This window comes from Mytilus edulis, chromosome 1 (assembly GCF_963676685.1).
Source record: "Mytilus edulis chromosome 1, xbMytEdul2.2, whole genome shotgun sequence".
NCBI lineage: Eukaryota > Metazoa > Mollusca > Bivalvia > Mytilida > Mytilidae > Mytilus > Mytilus edulis.
This window is the reverse complement of record NC_092344.1, coordinates 116,208,785-116,234,598: the sequence shown is the minus strand read 5'-3', so window position 1 is coordinate 116,234,598 and position 25,814 is coordinate 116,208,785. Positions and strand designations below refer to the sequence as shown.

The 25,814-nt window shown below is 31.5% G+C and overlaps 2 protein-coding genes across 9 annotated transcripts in view; both read left to right on the top strand.

Moving 5' to 3' along the window:
* The window catches only part of LOC139501784 (atrial natriuretic peptide receptor 1-like), a 37,822-nt gene extending 21,301 nt beyond the window's left edge, over positions 1-16,521 (top strand). Inside the window, exons 5-19 of the mRNA XM_071290961.1 lie at positions 12-157; positions 898-970; positions 1,582-1,711; positions 2,501-2,587; positions 3,433-3,576; positions 3,967-4,309; positions 4,918-5,028; positions 7,488-7,607; positions 8,046-8,139; positions 8,760-8,987; positions 10,787-10,936; positions 11,557-11,655; positions 13,203-13,294; positions 13,604-13,754; positions 15,559-16,521. Of these exons, the coding sequence (XP_071147062.1) occupies positions 12-157; positions 898-970; positions 1,582-1,711; positions 2,501-2,587; positions 3,433-3,576; positions 3,967-4,309; positions 4,918-5,028; positions 7,488-7,607; positions 8,046-8,139; positions 8,760-8,987; positions 10,787-10,936; positions 11,557-11,655; positions 13,203-13,294; positions 13,604-13,754; positions 15,559-15,656 (2,066 nt within the window). The 3' untranslated portion in view covers positions 15,657-16,521. The remainder of the gene's footprint in view (positions 1-11; positions 158-897; positions 971-1,581; positions 1,712-2,500; positions 2,588-3,432; positions 3,577-3,966; positions 4,310-4,917; positions 5,029-7,487; positions 7,608-8,045; positions 8,140-8,759; positions 8,988-10,786; positions 10,937-11,556; positions 11,656-13,202; positions 13,295-13,603; positions 13,755-15,558) is intronic.
* Positions 16,522-21,097: 4,576 nt separating this feature from the next.
* The window catches only part of LOC139501743 (uncharacterized), a 43,813-nt gene continuing 39,096 nt past the window's right edge, over positions 21,098-25,814 (top strand). For 2 of the 8 annotated variants that reach the window (XM_071290904.1, XM_071290890.1), the window contains exon 1: positions 21,185-21,397. In XM_071290904.1, coding sequence (XP_071147005.1) covers positions 21,321-21,397 — 77 coding nt within the window. In that variant the 5' untranslated portion in view covers positions 21,185-21,320. Of the gene's footprint in view, positions 21,398-25,814 lie in introns of all 8 variants that reach the window. The other 6 variants (XM_071290897.1, XM_071290910.1, XM_071290934.1 and 3 more) reach the window with 6 other exon arrangements.

Sequence of the window (25,814 nt, the reverse complement as noted above, 5' to 3'; positions counted from 1 at the left end):
TTTTTTTTTAGATTGTGGGGATGGTACATGTGCCACTGGGGAGGATTGTGAGACGTGTCCTAAGGACTGTGGATCATGTCCATTAAAGTCATGGGCGATAGCTCTTATTGTTACATTTTTAGTCCTTGCCGTTACTGCAGCGTGTATCGTTTTTGGAGTAAGTTTAGTGTTGAAAGGTCTTTTTGATAACTATCTGCCAAAACATACTCTGAATTTTTAAATAAGTAAATGGAATAAATTCAGTTGCTGGCTAATTAATTTACATGAAATTTATAATATGCAATAGGTAAAGAAACATAACAAAACATGTATTTTTAGATTAAATCTTACATCTACCCCTAATAATTCAGTACTCCATGTAATCGGTCTTTCCTACTTGCGCTTTAATCATTGTAAAATTGTGGTATTTTGAAGAAGAAAAGACGATATGCCTTGGAACAGGCCAGCTACCAACCCCTCAAAGAGCTGTTGCAAGGGTTGGTACAGTCAATGTAGCCATCGTAGAGCAACTCACTATAACGATTGAATTGTTTGTGTAATCTTTCATCGTATTTTCGTTTTTTAATTTAATTGGTAGAAATTAACCTAAAGTATTAATCAAAACCTTGTAATTCAGTGTTTGTCGCCGGTCGCTGTTTTCAATATATGTTTTTTTTTTTGTTTTTTTTTTTTATCTTTATTACAAATCATAAATTTAGATACATTTTGTCATTTCGGGGGCTTTCAATGCTTATAACCATACGGTACTGGCTTTGCTCAATATTTATGACCGTATGGTGTTCTACAGTTGCTAAGACCTTCGTCATTTGGTCGGTCCCTGGTGGACTGGTGTCTTAATGGTATTCAAACCGCAATGTTTTATTATATATTTAAGCAAACTTATTTTTTAACTTGTAGTATTTTCGATATCAACAAAGAAAGTTATTATGGGACGAATCATGGATTGCTAAACACGATGACATCAAAGAAGGTAAACATACGCTTTTTATTACCTCACCTATCTCAAGGGGCAAAGTGAGCTTTGTTCATCACTTGCAGTCCGTCGTCGTTGTTTTACAAACTGGGGCAAATTTAACCAAACTTGACCACAATCATTAATGGAGTATCCTGTTTAAAACAAATGTGTCCGATGACCCTGCCTACCAACACAAATGACTTACATGGCATAAAAAAGAACAAAGAGGTAAAAAGCAAGGGTAATGACGATTTTATCTTAAAAACTATAAAATATAGATTGAAATTTTAATATTGAAAATGATAAGCAATTAAAAAAAGAATTGCAAATAATACGAAATAGTTTATTTTGTGTTATGTGAAAAAAAAAGTCCTTCCTCCGCATCCTCATCGATAAAGAAACATGAAAACGTAATAGTTTTTAAATCCTTTTATGGAATCCGTTGTTTATATCTAGTCGATCACAAAACTAAATTGTCACATCAAAATTGTAGAGCCGAGGTCAATTTATAAAACCAGTTCAAGAATGACACTCTATAAATTATTGCTAGATGCTGAATATAAACATTGCGCAATGTACATGACCAGTAAAAGTTTATATACCCATAAACTAATCATGTATTTCAGATGATGGACTAAGAGGTGCATTTGGCAGTATGATCAGTGTGAATTGTACAAGTAACAACGACATGAGCGGGACTAACAGTATGGCTATGTCCGCAACACGAAAACAAGTGTTTGCTAAAACAGCTATATAGTATGTATATTTTGGGAGCAATTTAATACATGAGCAGAAGTTCAATAGCTTTATATTTCAGGTCTTAATTTCAGTTACCTTGCTATTGAATAATAAATTGTATCATAAAATTTTATATAGATTATTGCATTCTCACGTTATAAAGCATCCCAGGTTTTCAATCTGTAAAAACGAGTTGATTTTTCTATAGAAAAAAACTAATCATACATGGACTTCACTTTAAAATTAATATGTCAGTGTAATAATTTCTTCACTGGAACGATTGACTAAGTCTTGATTTTCGCGATTTTATGCATGAGGTTGAAAAATCCTATGAAATGTTTCAAGCATTAAACCAAAACTGTTCTTACTGTCCTCAATAATTTTACATGAGGTTATTTTGAAGATATTTTGCTTCCAATTTTTGAACATTCTCAGTAAAAAGAATTAATATACAGGAAAAGATCAACGAATTACGGAACAAAATTAGCATGGTAACAAAGACGACATCTTAACGTATTCACACACGTCCATATCCAGAATACATAGCATTTGCCCTAGGCATAGACAGTGTCCCTACGACATACGAGTTTTTTTATGTCCTCTTTGTATCTTCCAACAACTCTTCAATGACAAGTTAGGTTTATATATCATCTTTTCTATTCATATCTGTTTTGCTTCCAATATTTATTACATTGCATTTACCTTTCCAACCGTATCAATCGTAATTTTTAGCTATAACTTGTTTTTAATTTTTGTTGTTATTAAATTGATATTATTTATTAAAAACATAAAAATTCGATTTTGCAGCAAAGGTAGAACAGTTTGCGTCAGGAAAATAAAGAAAAAAGAATTTTCATTAACATCAAAGATACGAAAAGAAGTTAAAGCTACTAGGTAAAAAGTAAAATCACAAAAATACTGAAATTAGAGGAAAATCAATTCTGAAAGTCAATAATCACATGGCAAAATCAAATAACAAAACGCATCAAAAACGAATGGACAAGAGCTGTCATATTCCTGACTTGGTACAGGCATTTTCAAATGTAGAAAATGGTGGATTAAACCTGGTTTTATAGCGCTAAACCTCTCACTTTGATGACAGTGTAATCAAATTCCGTTATATTTACATTGATGCGTTAACTAAACAGACACAATAAATAAAAAAGTCAAAATATGGGTACATCAGTCATCATCGTATAACAATTTTAAAAGGAACAAGTTAACAGAACACACAAACATCTATCTACAAACACATTTATTGATTTGTGTGTCTGACGTCAGAAAATTTTATACGTCACATAGATTTGTCGTTCAATGTGCATACAAACAATTTTAAAATAAAAGTATTAATATATTACTATCAACAAGTATAAAATGAGGATACTCCGGCCCATAGCCCGAATGTCTCTGGAATTAATGGGGGTTTGGAGCCAAGAAGCTTTGACTTTAATCGTCAAACTTCAATCGGATGATCAGTGGCCTGTTTACCTTATTTTCCAGTGGCAGTCCATATTTCCAGCACTTAAACACAATTAGCTAAATTGTTATATTTTTTTTTATTAATTCATGCTCGCCCTGAACATGAATGTAATTTTTATCACTGAATGCAAAAACAAATATCAATGAAAAAATCAGCCGACATTAGTTATATGAAGTGAATAACCCAATTCGACCATTACACAATTGCAGAATGCTAAATGTGAATATTTCAGCAACATGTGTTTATCGATATATTGTAGAGAATTAGACCAGCTAAACCTGTGTAAGTTTGTAGCAGGATGTATAGATGTACCAAACGTTTGTATACTAACAGAGTACTGTCCTAAAGGTAGCATCAGTGATGTTCTTATGAATGATGAAGTGCCACTCAACTGGGCATTCAGGTTGGTAATCTACAACAGCAGCACAAGATTTTAAAATACTTATGGAAAGTAATTTTTAGATGTATTGGTATTTTAACAAAACATCATAGTATCATAGTACTTTTTTAAAATTTTATTCCAATGGAATAAGATTGAAAGCAGTCAATTGTCTTTCCAATTGAGTAATAGGGTTGATATTTAATTTACTTTGCCTCTCATTTATCATAGGTTTATAAATCAATCTTTACTAAGTAATTAATTTTGATCTCGCTTGATAATCTCCAGACTATTTTTTTTATTAGAATGGACAAAGTAAACATTTCTTGCACAATGGTTTCGGTTGTTTACTCTTTTCGCATGCTTTTATTCAATAGTTTATCAAAGTTGTAAATATTTATTTTGACATTTAAGGTTTTCATTTGCAAGCGACATTGCAAGAGGCATGAATCATTTACATGATCACAAAATAATCCACGGAAGACTAAAGAGTAATAACTGTGTAGTGGATGATAGATGGACAGTGAAAGTCACAGACTATGGTCTTACAGAATACCGGACAAAGGACAAAATGATGATAGACCTTGATGACGACGATGATGATAATGATGATGATTATTACAAGGAAATGAGAACACATGTTTATCGAGCACCTGAGTTGTCCGGACAGTCTCCATACATCCCCACTGAAGCTGGAGATGTTTATGCCTTTGCTATTATATTGGTTGAAATAGCGACACGCAACGATCCATATGGTGTAATATTTTTTTTTAATTTTAATATCTGAAAGTAAAATACTTGAGTCAGGCTGATTTAATTACTATTAATGAGCAATCATTGTTTGATTTAAGAAAACTGAATAGCAAAAAAAAAGCTTCTGTTTAAATATCTGCAGTAGCATTGACTCGTATAAATGAATTCCATATATGTCTTTATTTTTGAATTATGATTCAATGTATTTCGTACCATCAGATTTTTTACGATAATTTTCACAATCTGTAAAAAGTGGTACGCGATCTTTCACGAACCAAAAAAAAAAAAAATTTTTTTTTGAAAATATTTCATTTTTTCAAAATGTTTGATTGTGCTAACACAAAGTAACTTTGAGAACAATTTGAATAAATAAAGTGTAATGCGATTTTTCAAAGAAAAGTTGTTTAGTCATTTGAAGATCAATCTTCCTTTTGTAATTTTGTAAAAACGGTTTAGTTTTAAACCTCGACTTTTCCATATACTGATCATAATAATAAATTATTTTCGCGTCTAACTCATTAAATTAGATAATATTTGATTCACGATCATATAACAGAGCTTTCACGATCCAATCGCAATACATCAAATAATTCTACCTGAAGATATTTACAGGACGAAGATGTAAATGACCTTCCTGTAAACTGGAAACCTCCTGTTCCAGACCTCGACCCAGAATATGGAGATAAAGATAATACGTGCCCTTGTCCTGATGATTATATCAATGTAAGTGATTTATTGATAAAGCTTAAAAATTTGAAAAAAATATAAATACTAATGTTGCTTTGTCATTGCATATGGGTTTATTCACTTATTCATTGTTTACTAGACTTAATTTTTTAGTAGTTCTTATAAATAATCATACTAACATTAGGAGGATGGAATTCATGCATTTCTTGCCCTGATAGATTTTGAATTTTGGAGATCTTTAGTTATATTGTGTATCAAACTTAAACGAAACTACTAAAATAAATAGTGATGAAAAAATTCTGTTAGGAATACCATATCTGAAATAAGGCTGAACATATTCAATACCACCTCTTTTCACAATAAGCCAACTTCAGATTTAAGTCAATGCACTAAATAAAGGCAACAGTAGTATATCGCTGTTCGAAATTCATAAATCGATTGAGAAAAAAACAAATCCGGGTTAAAAACCAACACTGCGGGAAACACATCAAATACTACGATACAACAGAAACACAACACTAATACGTATTCAAAAATCATAAACTTAAATTCATATACTCTGCTCATCATATCTGTTTTCAAGTTTAAGTTAAAAAAAACGAGTTAGTTTGGTATAATATATATCTTGCAACAAAATAGCCAATACAAACCAAACTTGGCAGGAATGGTGTATATATGACAGATCCTTTCTCATTTTGGTTTTTATCAATTGAAAAACAAGACCATCAAATGTAACAAACTCGTTAAACGTCAACACATATTCATGTGAATATCATTTTGACATATTAAAAAAATGTTTAATCCCAACACATATTCTTGGCAATTCTAGGTTGACATACAGATGTTATTTAGTTTCGTTTGGATGTCAGTAAAAAAACTCGTCAGTGGTTGTCATCGCTCATATTTTAAAGTTATAATTAGTACAAAATAATTGTACAAATTATAATTTGTATTTTGATTTTGTACAAATTCTAATTAAGTACAAAAAGAGCCTGTACAAATTACAATTTGTATAATAATTGACGAAAATTCACTTATAACTTGTACAATAATTTATAATATGGATTTTGGTTAAAGAAGCATTGATACACTTCACCATAGAGTTGTTATTAAATAATCACACAGAATACCTTAGTAACAAAGTACAAAGATACTTGTTCATCTCTCGTTTGAGCCGACGAGTAAATGATGGTATCAGGAGTTGCATCTTTTGTCTTTCACATTTAACTCTTCTTCCCGTCAATGTGTTGTTTGTATTATCTTCTCTTTTGATGATGTGTTTTGTACGTGTGACTTTTTGTGTTTCTTTGATACAAATGACGTAGCTCTGTACTTTTAAACATCCCGCCATTATGTTATTGTTCTATTGTAATACCATTATGTTATTGTTCTATTGTAATGCCCTTATGTTATTGTTCTATTATAATTTTGAAAATACTTTGAACGACAAAATTATTTTATATCTCTTCCTGTGTGACGTTTACAATCTGACGTTAAACACGCGACTCAACACGAGAGTTGATGTGAACCTTTCCATTTAGTCACAGGACTTCAAATATTTCAATCCTTTATGGGTTGAGTTAAAATACATATATAAGTTTACTTTGGGGTCAATTGATTTAATACGTGGCCAAAGCTATAATATTATTATTTACGCTCTTTAAGTTACTGCAAAATGTTCTGCACCTAGCAGGGAATGATACACGAAAGAACAATGATGTGTACACCAAGAACAATCATAATGGGCTTACAGTTAAATTGAGTATGCCACTGACATTGAAACACCAATCATTCTTACCAAAGCGTGAACTATGTGGACAATAGATCCAAGACTAATATTTTACCAAGAAAACGGGACAGTAACTATCAGAACTTGTTGTTTAGATTTAATGTTATTATAAAGAATTCTCCGTATGATCGTGTCCAAACCAATCCTCGAAATATCTGAGGCGTAATTGTTGAATTTGGAGATATTGAGTATCTAATTGGAACAGCTGTATGAATTTAAACAGGGTATTTACGTCTTAAGTTAAAATGAAGGTCTGAAAGACACATGTTAATTCACAGCAACGGTTCCTAAGCTTCAAATTTCGCTACGTGAAGCAGTTAAACAGCCTTACAAAATGGGTTGTCCGGGATTTCTTTCATGTAAATTTATAGGCGGGTACAGCACTTCTAAATGTAAATGTGATTGTCGAAAGATGTTGTGCAATTCACGATTCCATAATTCACTATCCTGCTCCAACGAATGATAAAGAACTTTAGTTTTGATAAATCAGGTGTACTGTGTGGTCATTCAATAACAATTCTGTGGTGTGTATAAAAAAAAATTTCCAACCAAAATACAAGTTATAAAATTGTTGTTCAAGTTATACGTGAATTTTCGTGAATATTTTGCAATTTGTAAAGAAGTCAAAATACAAATCATAATTTGTACAAACTCATAGTTCAAAATACAAAACATTGTTATATAAAATGGAATGCAAATGTTGTAGTTACTGAATCAATGTTGGGATACTGTAATTATAAACAGACCAGACTTTGATACTATAAAGAAAACTATCCATAGAATCAATCCCCACAAGATGAGTCCAGTAGATCTAATGATGGCAATGGTAAGAACATATGTTGTTTTCTACAAGTGATACCAGAAAACGCGTGGACAAATTATTATACATGAAGTGGCTCAGATACCTTGTACTTTTATTTCCGATTAAAACAAATTGATCGTTTTTTACATTCTAAAAACACAGCTATGAAACAAATTATATATAGTAACATGTTACAAAACAATGGTCATCCATATAGTTACGAACAATCTGAAATAATAATAAAGGACTTTGAGTTATATTGTTTCCCTTTTTTTTCTTTGTCTTTGCACATCTTATTTATGTATACTTAACTTTTATATTGAATTCAGCTGACTTTCTTAAATCATGTAATCAATTGCTCAATCGTAGATCAAAACATATTTTCGTAAGAAATCCATGCTTATTATTCTGAGAATATCAAACAAAAGGGCATCTAAAAAATATGTCATTAATATATTCCAGATGGAGAAGTATTCCAAACATTTAGAATCTATCGTAGCAGAGAGAACCCAGGACTTAGTACACGAGAAACAGAAAACCGACCGATTGCTTTACAGTAGGTTAAATCTAACGTAAACATTGTTTTACTTTCCTCTAAGCTACCTTAAAGTATAATTAGTTTATAATTAGATCGCATGATAAGATAATTTGCTTCATTAATGATTTATCTGCTCCAGACAACCTCTATTCAATTTACTTCAGTTGAACTATTAAAGAAAATGATGGCATTGTGGGAAAAAATGGTGTAGTTCGACAACAATCAGAACGACGAAGTGAAAATTGAACATCGTGGTGTTTGTTAAAAGAATATGTTAGCATTTTGTTGAAAGATAAACTGAAGAGAATTGCGCTTTTGGGCGATATTTTGATTTAGTCGAGAGTTTGAATGCATTCAGAACTTTACGAACTCGTCTTAATATTGCCACATTGTTATATGTTATATTTATACTTTTAGGGAAACAATCAAATACAAACTAATGAACTAGATCTACTATCTATACACAGTTTTATAAAATCTCAAATACCGCCCAATTACTTTGTTTTAGTCAAAGAGAACTCTGAAATGAAAGTGAAAGCAGGTCTTTTACAATCTGAACATTTATTTCTTTAAAAACGTCTATACACTTGGATTAGAACCCATGTCCTTTTACCTTATTTATCTACTTCTATTTACAGGCATGTTGCCAAGGTCTATTGCTGATGACTTAAAAATTGGCAAATCTATTGAAGCAGAATGGTTTGATAGCTGTACCATCTACTTTAGTGACATTGTTGGGTTCACAACCATTTCCGGTGGGAGCACACCAATACAGGTGGTACAGTTACTCAACCAGTTATATATTACCTTTGATGACATCATCGACAAATATGACGTATACAAAGTAGAAACTATTGGTGATGCATGTATGTAATCATATATTGTTTTGAATTAATTAATAATCGTGTAATTAAAAATTATTCACAGAAACAGTATTTAGCTCAACATACAATGTTATTTCAAAAAATAAAAGTATGGTCATGTCCGAATGATGGTCGATATATTAAATGCTGCACGCTTACATCGATAAATCCAACAATGTGTAATAGTCAAAGATAAGCAACACAATTTTATTTTTATTTATCTGTTTTAAAGGTTCTTTCAATTGATTTTGTTTTAATCTTTTCAACAGAAATCTTCAACAAAAATGATGTCAAATTGAAGAAGTTGTTCTATCCTCTTATTTGTTTTCACTTTCGTGATGGTGACGTTTCATTTCCTAGGTGCACGTATATTGTAACGCGTCTGTTTACATGAGCAGCAATATAAAGCTGCTACAATATTTTGATTTGGTAAAATCTTTGATTTATGATATTACAACAACAAAATACTGAAGAAGTATGAAATTTATTCTAAACCAATTTAAGAATTGTCATTTATAGCTATCTTTTTGGACTTGATAACGTGTATGTTAACGCCGGTTATCAAATCATTAAATTATGTCTGTATTGATCACTTACCCAACAGAGCTTTCCCGGGACGATTCTTATTAGACATTTTTCTTTTGCCTCTTCCTGTTTTCAATGTTAATAGTTACAAAAGAAATTCAGCATGGTAAGATGTTTTACACAGACACATGAAAAAGGCTACAGTAATTTACCGATGTTGAAATCTTGCATCTATTTTCATTACAAAAAATAAAGCGAAGACAATTTAGGGACGACATCAAAAGTTCAATGAAGGATAAAAAACTTAATTCAAATAGTTTTTTTCATTGACCCCCCTACCCCTATTAACTTAATTTGGGAAAAATTGATTGATCCATATGAATATATGTAAAAATCAATGTCGGATAACCAAATCTTGCAGCAGTTCAATCCCCCACCCCAAACTATTTGAATTAAGTTTTTTTTTTTTTTATCTTACATTGATCTTTTGATGTCGTCCCTTAGGGATTTTCGTTTTTAACCACTCAACATTAAACTAAACTAGATTTGGAATTTCGAGCAATAGCAGATGGCACCCTTGTCCCCCAATTGAAAACAAATGAATTTTGATATTTCCAAATTAAAACAGCGCATCTACACATGCCATTAAACATTTAATTTTCATTAAGTTTAGAAAATTTTGAAATCTTGGACAATTTACCAATTTCCATATTAATGGTGACCATTTCCAAAATTTTAAAGACAAATAACACGTCATATTACATATTCATATACTTTTATTGATTTGATGTAATACTCTTTAAGAAAATGCTGCTGTAATGTATTCTACCATAGGGTCAATGTTAAACTTTCCCCTGTTTCCATGACAATGACGGCCATTTTGGAATTTCTAAATACTGTCTACTTAGGCTAGTCCTACCAGGTAACATTTATATAAAGTGTCATCCAGTATAAGGTCTTATAATGAAAGATTTAGTGTTGATTTTTCGCAGTTTAGCAGTTTCAATGGAAAAGAAAAAAGTAAAATAACAAAAACACCCAACTCCGATAAAAATTCAAAACGGAAAACCCCTTATCGAAGGGCAAAACCGAAAGCCTAAACACAACAAACGAATGGATAATAACTGTCATATTCCTGACCTGGAACATGAAGCCATCTTGAAATGCTATACCATATTTGAAAAAATATTTCATATTTATGAAAAACATTCAGACGTTATAATTTTCAAAGGTAAATCTAAAATATACATAAACATAACGGAAATTCTACCTTTCAGATATGGTTGTTTCTGGAATACCTACACGAACATGTTTGCATGCCCGAGAAATCTCCAATATGTCGTTAGAAATAGTAGCTGCATGTAAAGTGTTTGTCATTCCACATAGACCTTCGGAACCACTCAAGATAAGAGTGGGACTTCATTCAGGTTAGTACTTATTTCCATGGTTTCTGGTAGACAATGTGAAAATATATAATACAATTTAATAAATTAGAAGACGATGATACGTGTTATCGTTGTTTTTCTAATAATTTCTTTTGATAGAATATTACATTTTTTCATTTCATTCTTATCTTTCACTAGTCATGATAGGGCACTTTATAGCTTGCTGTTCGTTGTGAGCCAAAGCTCCGTGTTGAAGTCTGTACTTTGACCTATAAATGTTTTACCTTTTACACATTGTGTCTGGGATGGAGAGCTATCTCATTGGCAATCCTACAATAGCTTATTATTTATTCTATGATATATTCAATTTTGCGGTCATAAAATTGAATATTTGCCCTATTTCTTATATTTAATTGCATATATTATAATTTTGTATTTGCCTTTTTCTCAATTATACTCTACACTAATGTTTTGAATTACTCACCAAACAGTGGTCTTGTTTAGTCGTTATATTTTATTAAGCTTTTTAAACCGATCCCTTATATATCTATATCATCAGGTTTCCTAACGTTTTGATCTCAAGGCTTTTGAAGGCTAATACAGTTAGGAACTTACACATTTTGAGATTGTTTTACTTTGATTACGCGCTTAAATGTTTACAGGTCCAGCCTGTGCTGGAGTTGTTGGTCTAAAAATGCCACGATATTGTTTATTTGGAGATACTGTAAATACAGCATCCAGAATGGAATCAAACGGAGAAGGTAAGCTCAAAAACTAAGTTGTGTTCACTTTATAATTATTCAGCTTAAATTTTACTAACGTTCTGTATATTAACTAGCTATGTCAGCAGTTTATTAAGTAGATATCAAATTTTTTTTTTAATCTACCAGATTATCTTGGAGATGCTAAATGTTTTGGCTTATTTTAAAACTAAATTCCTTTTGACATTCAATTTTTTTCTCAAGAATATGAAAACGATTCGAATCATTTTAAGTAATTGTTCAAAATATTCCGAATTGAACAATTTTTTTAGACAAAATTTTTGTTATCAAAACGTCAAAACACTTCGGTGTTGACATGAATATGAATAATGTGGTAATTTGTTTTTAAATTTCCTGTTTACAAAACTTTGAATTTTTCGAAAAACTAAGGATTTTCTTGTCCCAGGCTTAGACTACCTTAGCCGTATTTGGCACAATTTTTGGTAGTTTGGATCTTCAATGCTCTTAAACTTTGTATTTGTTTGGCTTTATAAATATTTTGATATGAGCGTCACTGATGAGTCTTATGTAGACGAAACGCGCGTCTGGCGTACTAAATTATAATCCTGGTACCTTTGATAACTATAACATCAATATTGGGTTATTTCTCTGAGAGCAAGGGGAATGTATATTTTTAATTGGTAAGCATATTATGTTTTATTGCCTAGTATCTTAAGGATGTATTCTTCTGACGTCTCAGTCTCGTTCAAATCTCGTTCTTGAATTATTTCAAAACATGTGATAAAAGTGGAAAATATCAATGAATTCAAAAAATGTTATAATCAATCTTAACTCTGTGAAAAAATTGTGTATTAACAATGATTAGTTTTTGAGTATTCAATTTTTCAATTTTTTTTTTACTTATAAAGTCTGTCTTTTTAGCCAAAATTTTGAGAAAATGGATGAGAGGTACAAAAAATGACTCTACCCGGAACATGCACATCCCATATCACTTTTTTCTTTGCAAAATTCTTATATATGTATTTTATTACAAAAAAGTTAAAATAATATGCATTTTGTTCTTAAAACGGAGAAAAATTACAAATTTACAAAATTGTCAGCATGGTAAATTTGACACAAGAAGCATCAAAATATGATAAAACTTTCTAATATCAACACTTTAAGTTAGATTTATTCAGATTGGCCCATTTCATCTTTATTGTAAGTATGACACAAAGTTTAATTGTGAAACTGTGATTTTTTCATGATAATAGCCCAAAAATAAGTAAAATGTGATGAAAAATTGGAAAATCATCACAATTGGGCACTTTCAAAGGTCCGTAGCAAAAAAAGAAGTACACCACCATATGATTTTTTCTTCACCAATCACTTTTTACAGTCATATAAAACTCAAAAACAGGTTAAGAAAAAAAGTTTAATTCTAGAAATGTTTGGCTCCTCAAGGGTGTACATCCTTAAGAGGCTGTTATTGAAATTGTGTTTACAAGACAACAGTAAATACAACTTTTAAAACCGTATTGAAAACTGTATCATAGTGTGGTCAAGTGAAATTTCAGATTTTCACTGATGTTTATTTTGTCTTTTAGCATACCGAATTCATATGAGTAATTTTACATATGAAGAATTGGAACACATGGGTGGATTTGACTGCGAATCAAGAGGCACAATTCCAGTTAAGGTACTTATAAACGAAATAGTATTTTAGGCAATTGTCATATGAAACAGCATACAATCAAGCCATACTCAGTATATTTTTATATTGAAATTTTAAAATTTTCAAAAACAACTATAAAACACAGAAATGTGCCTTATAATGAGATGCATCAGGGGATATTAGACACGATGCCTAAAAATAAGTCAAATTTTTCTTTTGTATTATTAAAAAAAATCTCAAATTCTATTTGTTCTCAACTTCTGCCTGCGTACAGGTAATATTTAAGTTCTGAGTTATTTGTTCCAATTGTCATTTTCACATGCTGTATTATAGGGTAAAGGAGACATGAAGACATGGTGGTTACTTGGACATACCAATGATTATAACAAAATCCATGAATCATTAGTCAACCCAATAATTCCACAAGGTAGATTGACACCTATCGACAGTTCAAGGGCAGATGTTTCGGAAGCTGACATTCCAGGTATTAATAAATTTCAAGCACTGGCATATGGATAAAAAAAATATACATTATTGTGGAGCTACACCAAATACTGAGAAAAAAATATTTTTAAATTTGAGCATGGCTGATGGTTCATGCTACATTGTTATATTAAAGGACTAAAAAATTGAATGGAAAATCAAGCTTTGTATTCGTTAAATCTTTTTACAATAATTAAAGCTAAAAACTTTTTGTAATGTTTTATTGGCAAAAACTACATACACAAATAGTCATAGTAAGTAAGTCCATAGTACATCAGCAAAATCGGGACAAATACATAAAGTTGATATTTTGAATCATTGGACAAACTTATAAGTAAATAATAAACAAAGAAAATCTCACCTGGGCAGCATGAATTGGTAGATGTTTTTATTACATAAAAGTTTACTTATAAAGGCATTCTATTAGTTGGAGCCAGGGGTTCCAGGAGAATTCGCTCTTTGCAATGGTTTATTTTTATAAAATATTATTTTTTCAGTAAACAAAGATAATTTATAAGGCTACAGTATTTACTTGTCCACATTGCATTTTTGTTTTGTATATATAACATTTAGTTAATAATATTATGAGGTTTCTTGTGTAGTTATAATTCTGTTTTGTTCTAATATTCCAAAAAAGACCTACAATGGTTTACTTTTATAGATTGTTATTTGGATGGAGAGTTATCTCATTGGCACTCGTACCACATCTTCCTATATCTATATATCTTAATTAAGGGGTAGTTCAATTTGGACTTTTGAATATATCCATTTATTAAGTTTTTCCCAAACATCAAATACTTTTGGATAGAATATGTGTTCTAGAGTTTCTGTTGAGTCCGTACAGAAAGTGCATTTATTGTTTTGTGAGACTTTTATTTTGTACCACACGGTAGATTGACACCTATCGACAGTTCAAGGGCAGATATGTCGAAGCTGACATTCCAGGTATTCATAAATTTTACTCACCATAACATGGTATATGGACTTAAGCATTAGATGGAAAATCAAGCTTTGTATTCGTTAAATCAAAACTAATCAAACAATTGTATAGCGCTTGTTTCTTTCAACACGACATATTTTATATGTTTTTGCAGGTGGATGACTCGAAGGTACATTTGCTGTTGTCTTGTTATCTCTTTTTCAAAGACAACATTGTTCGTCATTTCTCGATGTTAAGTGTCCTTTATTATTTTTCGGTTCAGAAAAAGTCTTTTCATATTTTGATGCATGCATGGTTTCATATTCTTTACATAATATATTTAATTAGGATAAAACAAAATATTAGTATCTTATGCATTGTGTGACATAGGGATGTAAAAAGTGTGTACCATATGTTGTAGTCTGTATTGGTATACAATAAGGGTCGTACGATCCATTGACAGACGAATCTACGCCTAGCACCCGACATTTAGGAGTTTGAAAAGACTGGTAGGTTCGGAGTATTATAATGTGTTCATGTAGGATGAGATGTTTTGCATTATGAACTAGCACGTTTAAAACCGACTCAACGTGTCGGTCTAGTACGAAGTAGGGTTATATTCTTATTATGTTTAGATGTTTTAGTCCTGCTATGCATATTATATTTTCTACTGTACAAACACCTGCTTCATCATAATGAACTTGCGTCGTAGAATACAATATCAGAAATTTATAATTCCAGCTTTACTACTTGTTCCATGAGGAAAATGGAAACTTCTGCTTTAAAGGATTAATAATTATAGGGCTGTTATTAAAAATGTATCTGTTTGTCCCACTGAATAAATAAATTGTACGAACTCTAGTTAATTGTTTGCTATATTTTTCAGAATCAGACAAGTCAAGGAAGATCAGTAACATCAGCACTTCAAACGATTCCGGCTATAATGAAAAAAATGACGATGTTCTACCTGATATAGACATGTGATTTAGTAGACAGAAATAGACAGCCTGTGTGCAATGCCTTGACTTTGGTGCTTAGCTGTCTGACAAGTAGTGAATGTAGCATCGATAAAATTTTGAATATTGATTCGCATGATGGCAATTTCTCTATCCTTCTGGACAGTACTTACGATATTTATATCCTTTTGAGAGAAAACAATATAACAACAAATAAATACCCTGTTCAAGAAAACCATTTTTTTAAATATAAATTTGGCAGTTATACAACATTGTCGTAGTGACTTTCCAAACAACTTTTATTAACTGTAATAGTACATGTTTTAAAAAACAACGATTACAATGTATTATATGGCATTATACAATTACAGTCGCAAAGGCTTTAAAGCCCTGGACCAAATTGCATTTGGTCACTAATTATCAAGAAAATGTAAGATCTCAGACAAAATTCTGTCTTCTCGGAGATCAATTGCAACAACTTGTGAAAAGATTAATAACAATAATGTGATATAAAGGATATATATACATTGCCAATCGCTGCTACTGAAAATCAGAAACATGGTTACTTAAAGATCAATTTTAAAGTCTAATGTAACACCTTTCACTGAAAGGATGACTTGTATCTAACGAATCTTCCATTTCTTCCGATTTTAAAGTGCTCATAACTCTTTGTCAAAGACCTTAACATTTTGAATAGACAAGCAAACAAAAATCAATCACACTAATTTCATGCAGAGTCAGTTTACTCCAAAGGTGCATGATAAGCTAATTTAGGAGTTTAAATGAACGTCTTTATTATTTAAGGTGAACAAACCTTGTTACCTGTTATAACAGATTAAGTGATAATAACTGAATGATATGTCTCACTTATTTTAATAAACTACAACACATTTGTATGTCAGTTAAAATTTATGACGTCTGAGTTATCTGCCCATCTATGCATATCCGGTATCTTCATGTCATGGACACTACAGAGTTAATGATGGAAGACGGATCAGATTAAAATCAGTCTGCTGTCTGATCATATATCTTGTTTCAGTCGTTACGACATCTCAATTCGCTTCATCGACCCACAAACAATAACTTAAAGATATACAAAAGTTTTATTTCAAACGAAGATTAAAAACAAAATTAGATATATTTGTCATATTAATAGCAGTTGTAACCGAGAATACTTAATATGTAGATTTTAAAGTCTCTTGAATGATTTATGAATGGTTTGGTATAGTAAGTACAGTAATTAGTTGATACTATTTGTCAAACAATTCAAAATTTCATTCCACTTAATTTCATATACATAACTAATGCTTTGATGTGTTAAACATAATTAAAGATGCTGACACTCGTCATAGAATTCGTAGCGCGTATACACATTTATAATACTCTTGAGAACAGGTAACGTTGTATGTGAGTAGTAAATATAAGCCATAAAAGTCAACTCTATTTGATCTTTGAATTTTGAACCTTGCAAAATGTGACAATTTCGCATATGTATCTTTCCAGAAATCTTTTTATATCGTTTAAACGAAACTGTGAGAAAAGGTTTACAACTGAATGTAAAAAAACTGTCGCATAACTGGTTAATCATTATAATATACATATACACGCAATGAATAATGGTGTCCGAATAAAATTCCAACTTTTCTTTTTGAAAAAGCTAAATTGTTTCCGAGAGAAATATACGGAAAATTAAACCAAGTTAACAAACAAAGGAATAGGTCCGGTAAGGATCGATTTTGGCCTCAAATTTCAGATTCATCTGACGAAAAATTTTGACCACTTTTTAAACTCTTACGTGTCTATTTTATTTGAATTAATTAGTTTATGTGAAAGATTTTAACAGATTTAGTCATTAAAAACGATCCGATTCAAGCTCAAATATGAAAAATCTACCTAATATGCCGAAAAATGTCACTTTTCAGATGGTTTTTGGTAAAAATGAAAGTGGCCGCATCCGTGTTCATCCTCAACCTTTATATATGTTATGTATTATCATAAAATACAACTTACATTTCAATATTAAGGATGAACACGAATGCGGTCACTTTCGTTTTACACGAAAACCGTCTAAAATTTGACTAAATTGGATTTCAGTAATTTAGCATAACTTAATGGTGCTAGTACCGGATATATGTGCATTGTATTGTCAAAAACAGCCCATATTTATGAAGCAGGAGCATTCTACTGTCAAATAAATAACTAAAGGTTTACATTTTAACAATTTTGTAAAACTGCTATATTTTGGGGCCAAAAAGGGGTCTTACTGAACCTACTCCTTTTCATAATTTACTCTTCTTTAGAAAAAAAAACAACACTGAAGAAAACTTAAAAGCTGATGTTCAAACTTTTTGAATAGTAAATAAAGTAGTGAACGGGTTTTGTAAATGTAGGATATAGTTACTGTGTTGAACCTTTTTATTACAAAACAGAAACAAAATAAAAGGAAAATTAAATCGAAAATTCCCTTATTAAATAGCAAAATTAACTGCTGAAACACATTGAACGAATAAAAAAACAACTGTCATATTTCTGACTTGATACAAGCATTTCCTTATAAAGAATATAGTGGATTTTACCTGGTATTATAGCTAGCTAAACAGCTCACTTGTATGACAGTCGCATAAACAATTTTAAACGAGCTTAAGCAGAGGAAGAACACATAGATAGATAAAAAAGAAAGAATATTTACGTAGCGATGATTGTGTTCCAATTATCTGGTTTACTCATTTATCAATCAATCACAAAAGACTCAAAAAACTATTCGTTTCTTATTTGGTGTGACAATTCACTCTTCTAAAAAGAAAATCTTCTGTTTTTATCATATGATTACAGGAACTTTTCGAAATGCAGATCTATTTTTCGTTTACTTGTCTCAAAATCATCTAATGAATATTTTTTCAGAAAAGCGTGCTATGCGTAGTGAAAAAATATTTTTAAAACTGTACCTGGATGAGAAATGCTGCTGCTGGACTACCGGTCTCTAAGAATACAAAATCATCCAAATATTTAGTTAAAACAATATTTAAACGTACATTTCTACAGTTGTTAATCAAAACAGCTGAGGTTATAGGAATGATTCAAACGGAGACACATCGAATGCTTCGATAGGGCAAGCGTTAAATTAGTTGCGAATCCTGACTCAAAATATGGGCTTTAGGTAGAGGAGAATCTGCAAAAGGCCATTCTTTAAACATTAATAATTGAAATGTAATAAAAGGTAGTTGTGTTTAAATGTTATAAAACAACTAATATTTTTGTTTTGAATGTTAAGTCATTCCTATGAGGAATTTTACGGATGCAACCACGAGCGGGTAAACCTTTATGGAAAATCTGTTTCACTAATGACGACAGATATATTCCAATTGTCGTTACTACAGTCCTTGCCACTTTTCATTGAAAATAACCTACCGAATTAGACTTATCACCGAGTACGTAATTTATTGAGCTACACTATGGTTGTCACTTATAGAGCAGGATTTTCTTACCTTGCCTGAGCACCTGAAGTCATCCCCGTTTTTTTATGGTATTCGTTTTGCTCAGTCTTTTTATTTTCTATATTGTGTTATGTGTAATGTTTTGTACGTCGTTTTTCACTTATTACCGTGTTATTGCCAGGTTGTTTTTGTTAACATCCCTTTGGTATTTTTTACCTTTGTTTTACTCTGTTCTTGCAGAGTTTCTGGGACAGTTTTCATTGTAGTTGGCATTGGAATAAGTGAAAACAATAGGAACAGATACAATTCTGGAAGCGTTTCTTTACATTAAGTACACAGTTACTCCAGATTCAGTCGAAATATTCAAAATAATTATCTATTTAAATCACTTATTATTAAGGACGTCAGAAGCAAGTTTCGTGTATATAAGACTGCTCAGCGCCGCTCAAGTCTTTATAAGGTCAAATACGAGTTGAAGAGCATGGAAATCCAAAAGTGGCGCCAAGTACAATTGAAGCTATATATACCTGGTAGTGCAAAAGTATTCGTTTTCGAATAATTCAATGATTTTACTTTATTACTAAACTTTTAGCTTGAGTAAAGTACCAAAATGTTGCTTCAAATACGACCAATGGGAGTACAAGAAAACTTATTGTTCGAAACATTTAACAAATTCGGCGACGACTGGGCTATTGGTACCTTCGAAGACGAAACGTCCGCAATCAACGGCATAAGGATTTTTTACCATAGATCTGACCATTCAGTCCAGACATGTCTATCAAACTCTACAACAGTTAATAAGCAATAAAATAACTTAATGAAGTGACATCTACGATCGTCAACAATATAATAATTTCAATATATTTTTTGTACTAGTTTCAAACATGCCCGCACAACTACATTGTTGTTATTCTGATTTTGTCGATTAATTCTACGGCAATAATATTTCCATAGTTGAACAATGATTCTTCTTTGCTTAGTGTCCAATGGCAAAAATTTCATGGGTATCGGGGGTAGGCTCTGTCACACGAAACTCATGGTATTTTATGTAAAGGCAGACATTATACCCCGATGGGGTCTCAAAGGAATTGTGCAATGGCTATATTTACTGTGTAGATAGATTTGAACCTTCCCTACCTTTTTATATGATTTTTTTAGAATGAAATTTAGGGCAAATTTGTCAATGAGACGACGCCTCCCTCACCCGAGACCAAATGATACAGAAGTTAAAAATTATAGATCAATTCGCGGCCTACAACAATGACCAACTTAAATGAAGGCTCAAATAAAAACTGTAGATAACGCAGGCAATTTTCATAATATTAATATATGTAGCCTTAAAAGAAAAAGAACTCTGCAAAAGGTATAGTAAATGAATTTTAAATAATCACGGTTGTTGATATTTTGTTTAATCCATATAGTTGACCTTGAATGTTTATATTTTACTGAAATAATAGCAAGAAAAGACAAGACCGCATCATTAAAACTTAGAAACATTGATTTGAAACCAAAGATTCACAATCATAAAGACATCATATATGCTAACAGATCGTTATAAACTCACGAAATGGTTAACTATGGTATACACATGTGCAATAAGGGTTTTCCTCGGTTTTGGATTGCGACCCGGATTTGTTGTCGCATAATCGATTTATGACAATTGAACTACGGGTACGATATACTACTGTTGCCTTTATCTATGTTAAATCTGTAAATTTGCGGAAGCATTTGTTCTTCCCTTGTTGGGATTCGAACTCATGCTATTGGGATATCGAGACAACACCGCATGCACTCTAGACCACCCGGTCACCTAGACTAACTAAACATTCAGCTTTCTATACATTGCGTCAAATCGGTATACATGCCTAAGTTTTTAATATTTTGACTATTACTATTATTTCATATTTGATCATTTGATTATTTGTGTGTTTTCAAAATTTTGCTCAGGAAAAACAAAGCGTATAGCTTTTATCAAATGAAGTGAATTGATCATGTTTTATTTCTCAACTATAAGTAGATAACATTTTTAGAATGCAGAAACTATTACTAATCAAAGTTAGTCTGGTTACCTAGATTTAAATATAACACGGTTACGGTTAGCATTTTAAGAGCTTTGATTTTATAAAAGCTATGTAATTAGAGTTTCCGTTACAGATGGCCTTAGTGGATTAAATAGGAAAGATGTGTGTTTTATAAAACTCTTATTAGGATTGATTTCAAGCAATTAATTAACCAATTTGGAGGAAATTAACGAGAAAATGAATTTATTATTAATTTCAGTATTATTTAGCTCTCTATCATTACTAAAGGGAAATAATTGGCCAGTACATACTAGGTAAGTTACTTTTTAAAACAATGTTAAACAAACTTACATTTTATAATGCATGAAATCACTTCAGATACTTTTGATTCACCTTTATATTTCTTTTATTTAATAATATTTGAATATTTATTTTAGATACTTGACTTGGACCTGCTGAAGGAAAATTGTGTTATATGTGATCTATATTAAGATAGAGATAAGAATAGAACTAATTATATAAATAACATTGATAATGTTACGCAGCTTGCTTTGATAAAGTTGAATACGTTCAATTTTATCGCTAACAAATTTGTGTATCAATAACATTAACGGTACTAAATTGTCTACACCAGATGATCATTTCGACAATAACTATCTCTACGGTAATCCTTGAGGCCAAAATACCTTAAAATCCAAAGCTTATGAAAAATGAAGAGCTTATAAACCAAAAATGACAAAAAAGAATAACCAATGTCATTAAATTAATCAGAGCTTTGCTTGAGGGGATATATTCTTTAATTTAAAAACATTTGTAACCGCAAAAATAACATAAAATTCGTATTTCATGACAGTATTAAAGTATAAAGTAAAATCACAAAACTACTGAACTTAGAGGAAAATAAATTCGGAAAGTCCATAATCACATGGCAAAATCAAATAACAAAACGCATCAAAAACGAATGGACAAGAACTGGCATATTCCTGACTTGGTACAGGCATTTTCAAATGTAGAAAATGGTGGATTAAACCTGGTTTTATAGCGCTAACCCTTTATTGGCTACTCATGCTACTTGGCTGGTGATTCTCTCAGGGACTCGGAGTCCTGCAGCAGAGATATCGACCTAGTGGTAGTAATAACATTAACGTTACCATTTTTCTGAATCAGATGCGCAGTTGTCCAATAAAGTCATGATTGCTAAAAAAAATTATTTCTATTTGCAAACAAAAGAAATTTTGATAAATTATATTTATAAATCAAAGAATTTTTTGTTTTTTTTTATTTTTTCATTTTCAACAAAAATAATGATTGTAAGTATACAAATGAATTAACATTTTACGAGAAAAGTCACGAAACGATTATACTTTTACTTTAATTGCACACCTTTTTTTTAAGATGAAGCTTTAAAAAAAAAAAGAAATAGTTAAAAACAAAGAATGTAAGATAAATTAGTATGAACTTTAATCTGAAACGTGCAGGTATCTAGAAGGCTGTCAATGAGCATGACTAAATTATCTGCTTCTACTGATCTGAAGAAATCCGATACATCTGTGTTTCAACCAGACACCAGTCTAATAAACATATCTAAATTAATGTAGCTGTTTTGTGAACTCTATTCAATACTATTTTTGTAATACTTTAAACAATTTTACTGTTTAAAAAAACCAAAGTATTTAAGGAAACGAAAATTAAAAAAGATATAAAAAAATAATTAAAGTAATATGTTGTTTATACACATAAATTTAAATATAAACATGTACATGGGTGTTGGTAAGTAATCCATAATGGGACGTCCAAACACATGCCTTACATTACCTTTCTGATAAACTTCTATGAAAACCTAATCTATATAAAATTGATTTATCTGTACAGAGACGGAGGAATTTCATTAAACATAATTCAACAATCCAAAGCTCTTAGCTATTTTGTTTTTACTTAACAATCTGATACTGTCTAACTATTAAAATTATTAGGCAATTGGCGTTTCAGTTATTGCAGGAAGAACTTGATAAATGTACTTAAACAATATTATTTAAGATGATATATTCAAGTATGCTTCTTGAGGATTTGTGACACTAATTTAAATGTATCTCCGTATTCATTTATATCTTATATTTTAGTCATGATCTTTTAATGTACTAGTACTTAAGTTGGTAGGTTATTTCAACAAACTTTGGATAGTTAACCAATTGAAGCGATTGAAAATAACATACACGATATCAATTTTAATGCACAAGATGCGCATTTCGACAATTATTGTCTTTTTAGTAATAATTTATCAAAGGTACCAGATTTATAATTTAATTCGGCAGACGCGCATTTCGTCTACATAAGACTCATCAGTGACGCTCAGTTAACAAAAGTTATAAAGCCAAACAAGTACAAAATTGAAGAGCATTGAGGATCCAGAATTCCAAAAGGTTGTGCCAAAAACAGCTATGGTAAATAAAGGCAACAGTAGTATATCGCTGTTCAAAACTCATAAACCCATGGACAAAAAACAAAATCGGGGTAACAAACTAAAACCGAGAGAAACGCATTAAATATAAGAGGAGAACAACGACATAACACTAAAATGTAAAATCTATGCCTCGGATAAGAAAAATCTCAGTTATTTCAAAAAAATCATACTTTTGTACATTTATAAAAATGAGCATATAATTGATATTAATGTCAACACCGAAGTGTTGATCGCGGCCAAAATATTTGAAAAGTTAAAATCTAAAACAGATGTTGAAGATCGAATCAAACAAGAAAGGACCTAAGGTTCATGATATGTTCCGTGTATCTGACGCGTCATTGTTATATACATAAGCAACTGAGGTTCCATCATCCTCAGTCAAACTGTTTCGTGAATTGCTATTTTATTTCCCTTTTGTCGGTTTTTGTAACCACTAAATAGATCTTCATCTAGTTTGATAAAATTCCATGTAAAAGCTTCTTAATTAGAACAGTTTAAAGGTAAGCTTGCCTTGTATCCATCATATCATATACTATTGTTTGAACTCACCTGACTAATAACCGTATATCAGACCAACAACGTGACATAAGGAAGGACTTATATAGGGTTATCAGCCTGGGATTATTCATCATCTTCTCTCATCTATGTTCGAACGTACCCACGCTGATAACTCGATATCAACCCGACCACGTTACGTCGCTCTATTTTCTATCAGCCTGTGTCCGTTCTTACAACAGTATAAAGCATTAATTTTATCATGTTGCACTGAATCTTTTCGTCAATGGGGTTATACTTATCGTGTATTCGCAAGGCATGTGACGTATGCATAGCTAGCGTAATGTATCCTGTAAATGCAATCGGTCTTGCACCTTTTTGAGTACATACGATTCCCTCAGCCTTTGCTTGTTACCATGATTCATCTCTTCTTAATTGCTCGATTTGCGAGTTTTGAACATCGGTAAAACGTCTGTCGTCTAAATTTATAACATATGTCGAGCAAGGAATTCTTTAGACAGCCTCATTGACATTTACTTCTGTTGTTAACATAGACAGCCCCATTGACATTTACTTCTGTTGTTAACATAGACAGCCTCATTGACATTTACTTCTGTTGTTAACATAGACAGCCCCATTGACATATACTTCTGTTGTTAACATATACAGCCCTATTGACATTTACTTCTGTTGTTAAACTAGACAGCCCCATTGACATTTACTTCTGTTGTTAACATAGACAGCGCCATTGACATTTACTTCTGTTGTTAACATAGACAGCGCCATTGACATTTACTTCTGTTGTTAACATAGACAGCCCAATTGACATTTACTTCTGTTGTTAACATAGACAGTCCCATTGACATTGACTTCTGTTGTTAACATAGACAGCCCCATTGACATTTACTTCTGTTGTTAACATAGACAGCCTCATTGACATTTACTTCTGTTGTTAACATAGACAGCCTCATTGACATTTACTTCTGTTGTTAACATAGACAGCCCCATTGACATTTACTTCTGTTGTTAACATAGACAGCCCCATTGACATTTACTTCTGTTGTAAACATAGACAGCCCCATTGACATTTACTTCTGTTGTTAACATAGACAGCCCCATTGACATTTACTTCTGTTGTTAACATAGACAGCCTTATTGACATATACTTCTGTTGTTAACATAGACAGCGCCATTGACATTGACTTCTGTTGTTAACATAGACAGCCCCATTGACATTTACTTCTGTTGTTAACATAGACAGCCCCATTGACATTTACTTCTGTTGTTAACATAGACAGCGCCATTGACATTGACTTCTGTTGTAAACATAGACAGCCCTATTGACATTTACTTCTGTTGTTAACATAGACAGCGCCATTGACATTTACTTCTGTTGTTAACATAGACAGCCCTATTGACATTTACTTCTGTTGTTAACATAGACAGCCCCATTGACATTTACTTCTGTTGTTAACATAGACAGCCCTATTGACATTTACTTCTGTTGTTAACATAGACAGCCCCATTGACATTTACTTCTGTTGTTAACATAGACAGTCTTATTGACATTTACTTCTGTTGTTAACATAGACAGCCCCATTGACATTGACTTCTGTTGTTAACATAGACAGCCCCATTGACATTGACTTCTGTTGTTAACATAGACAGCCCAATTGACATTTACTTCTGTTGTTAACATAGACAGTCCCATTGACATTTACTTCTGTTGTTAACATAGACAGCCCCATTGACATTTACTTCTGTTGTTAACATAG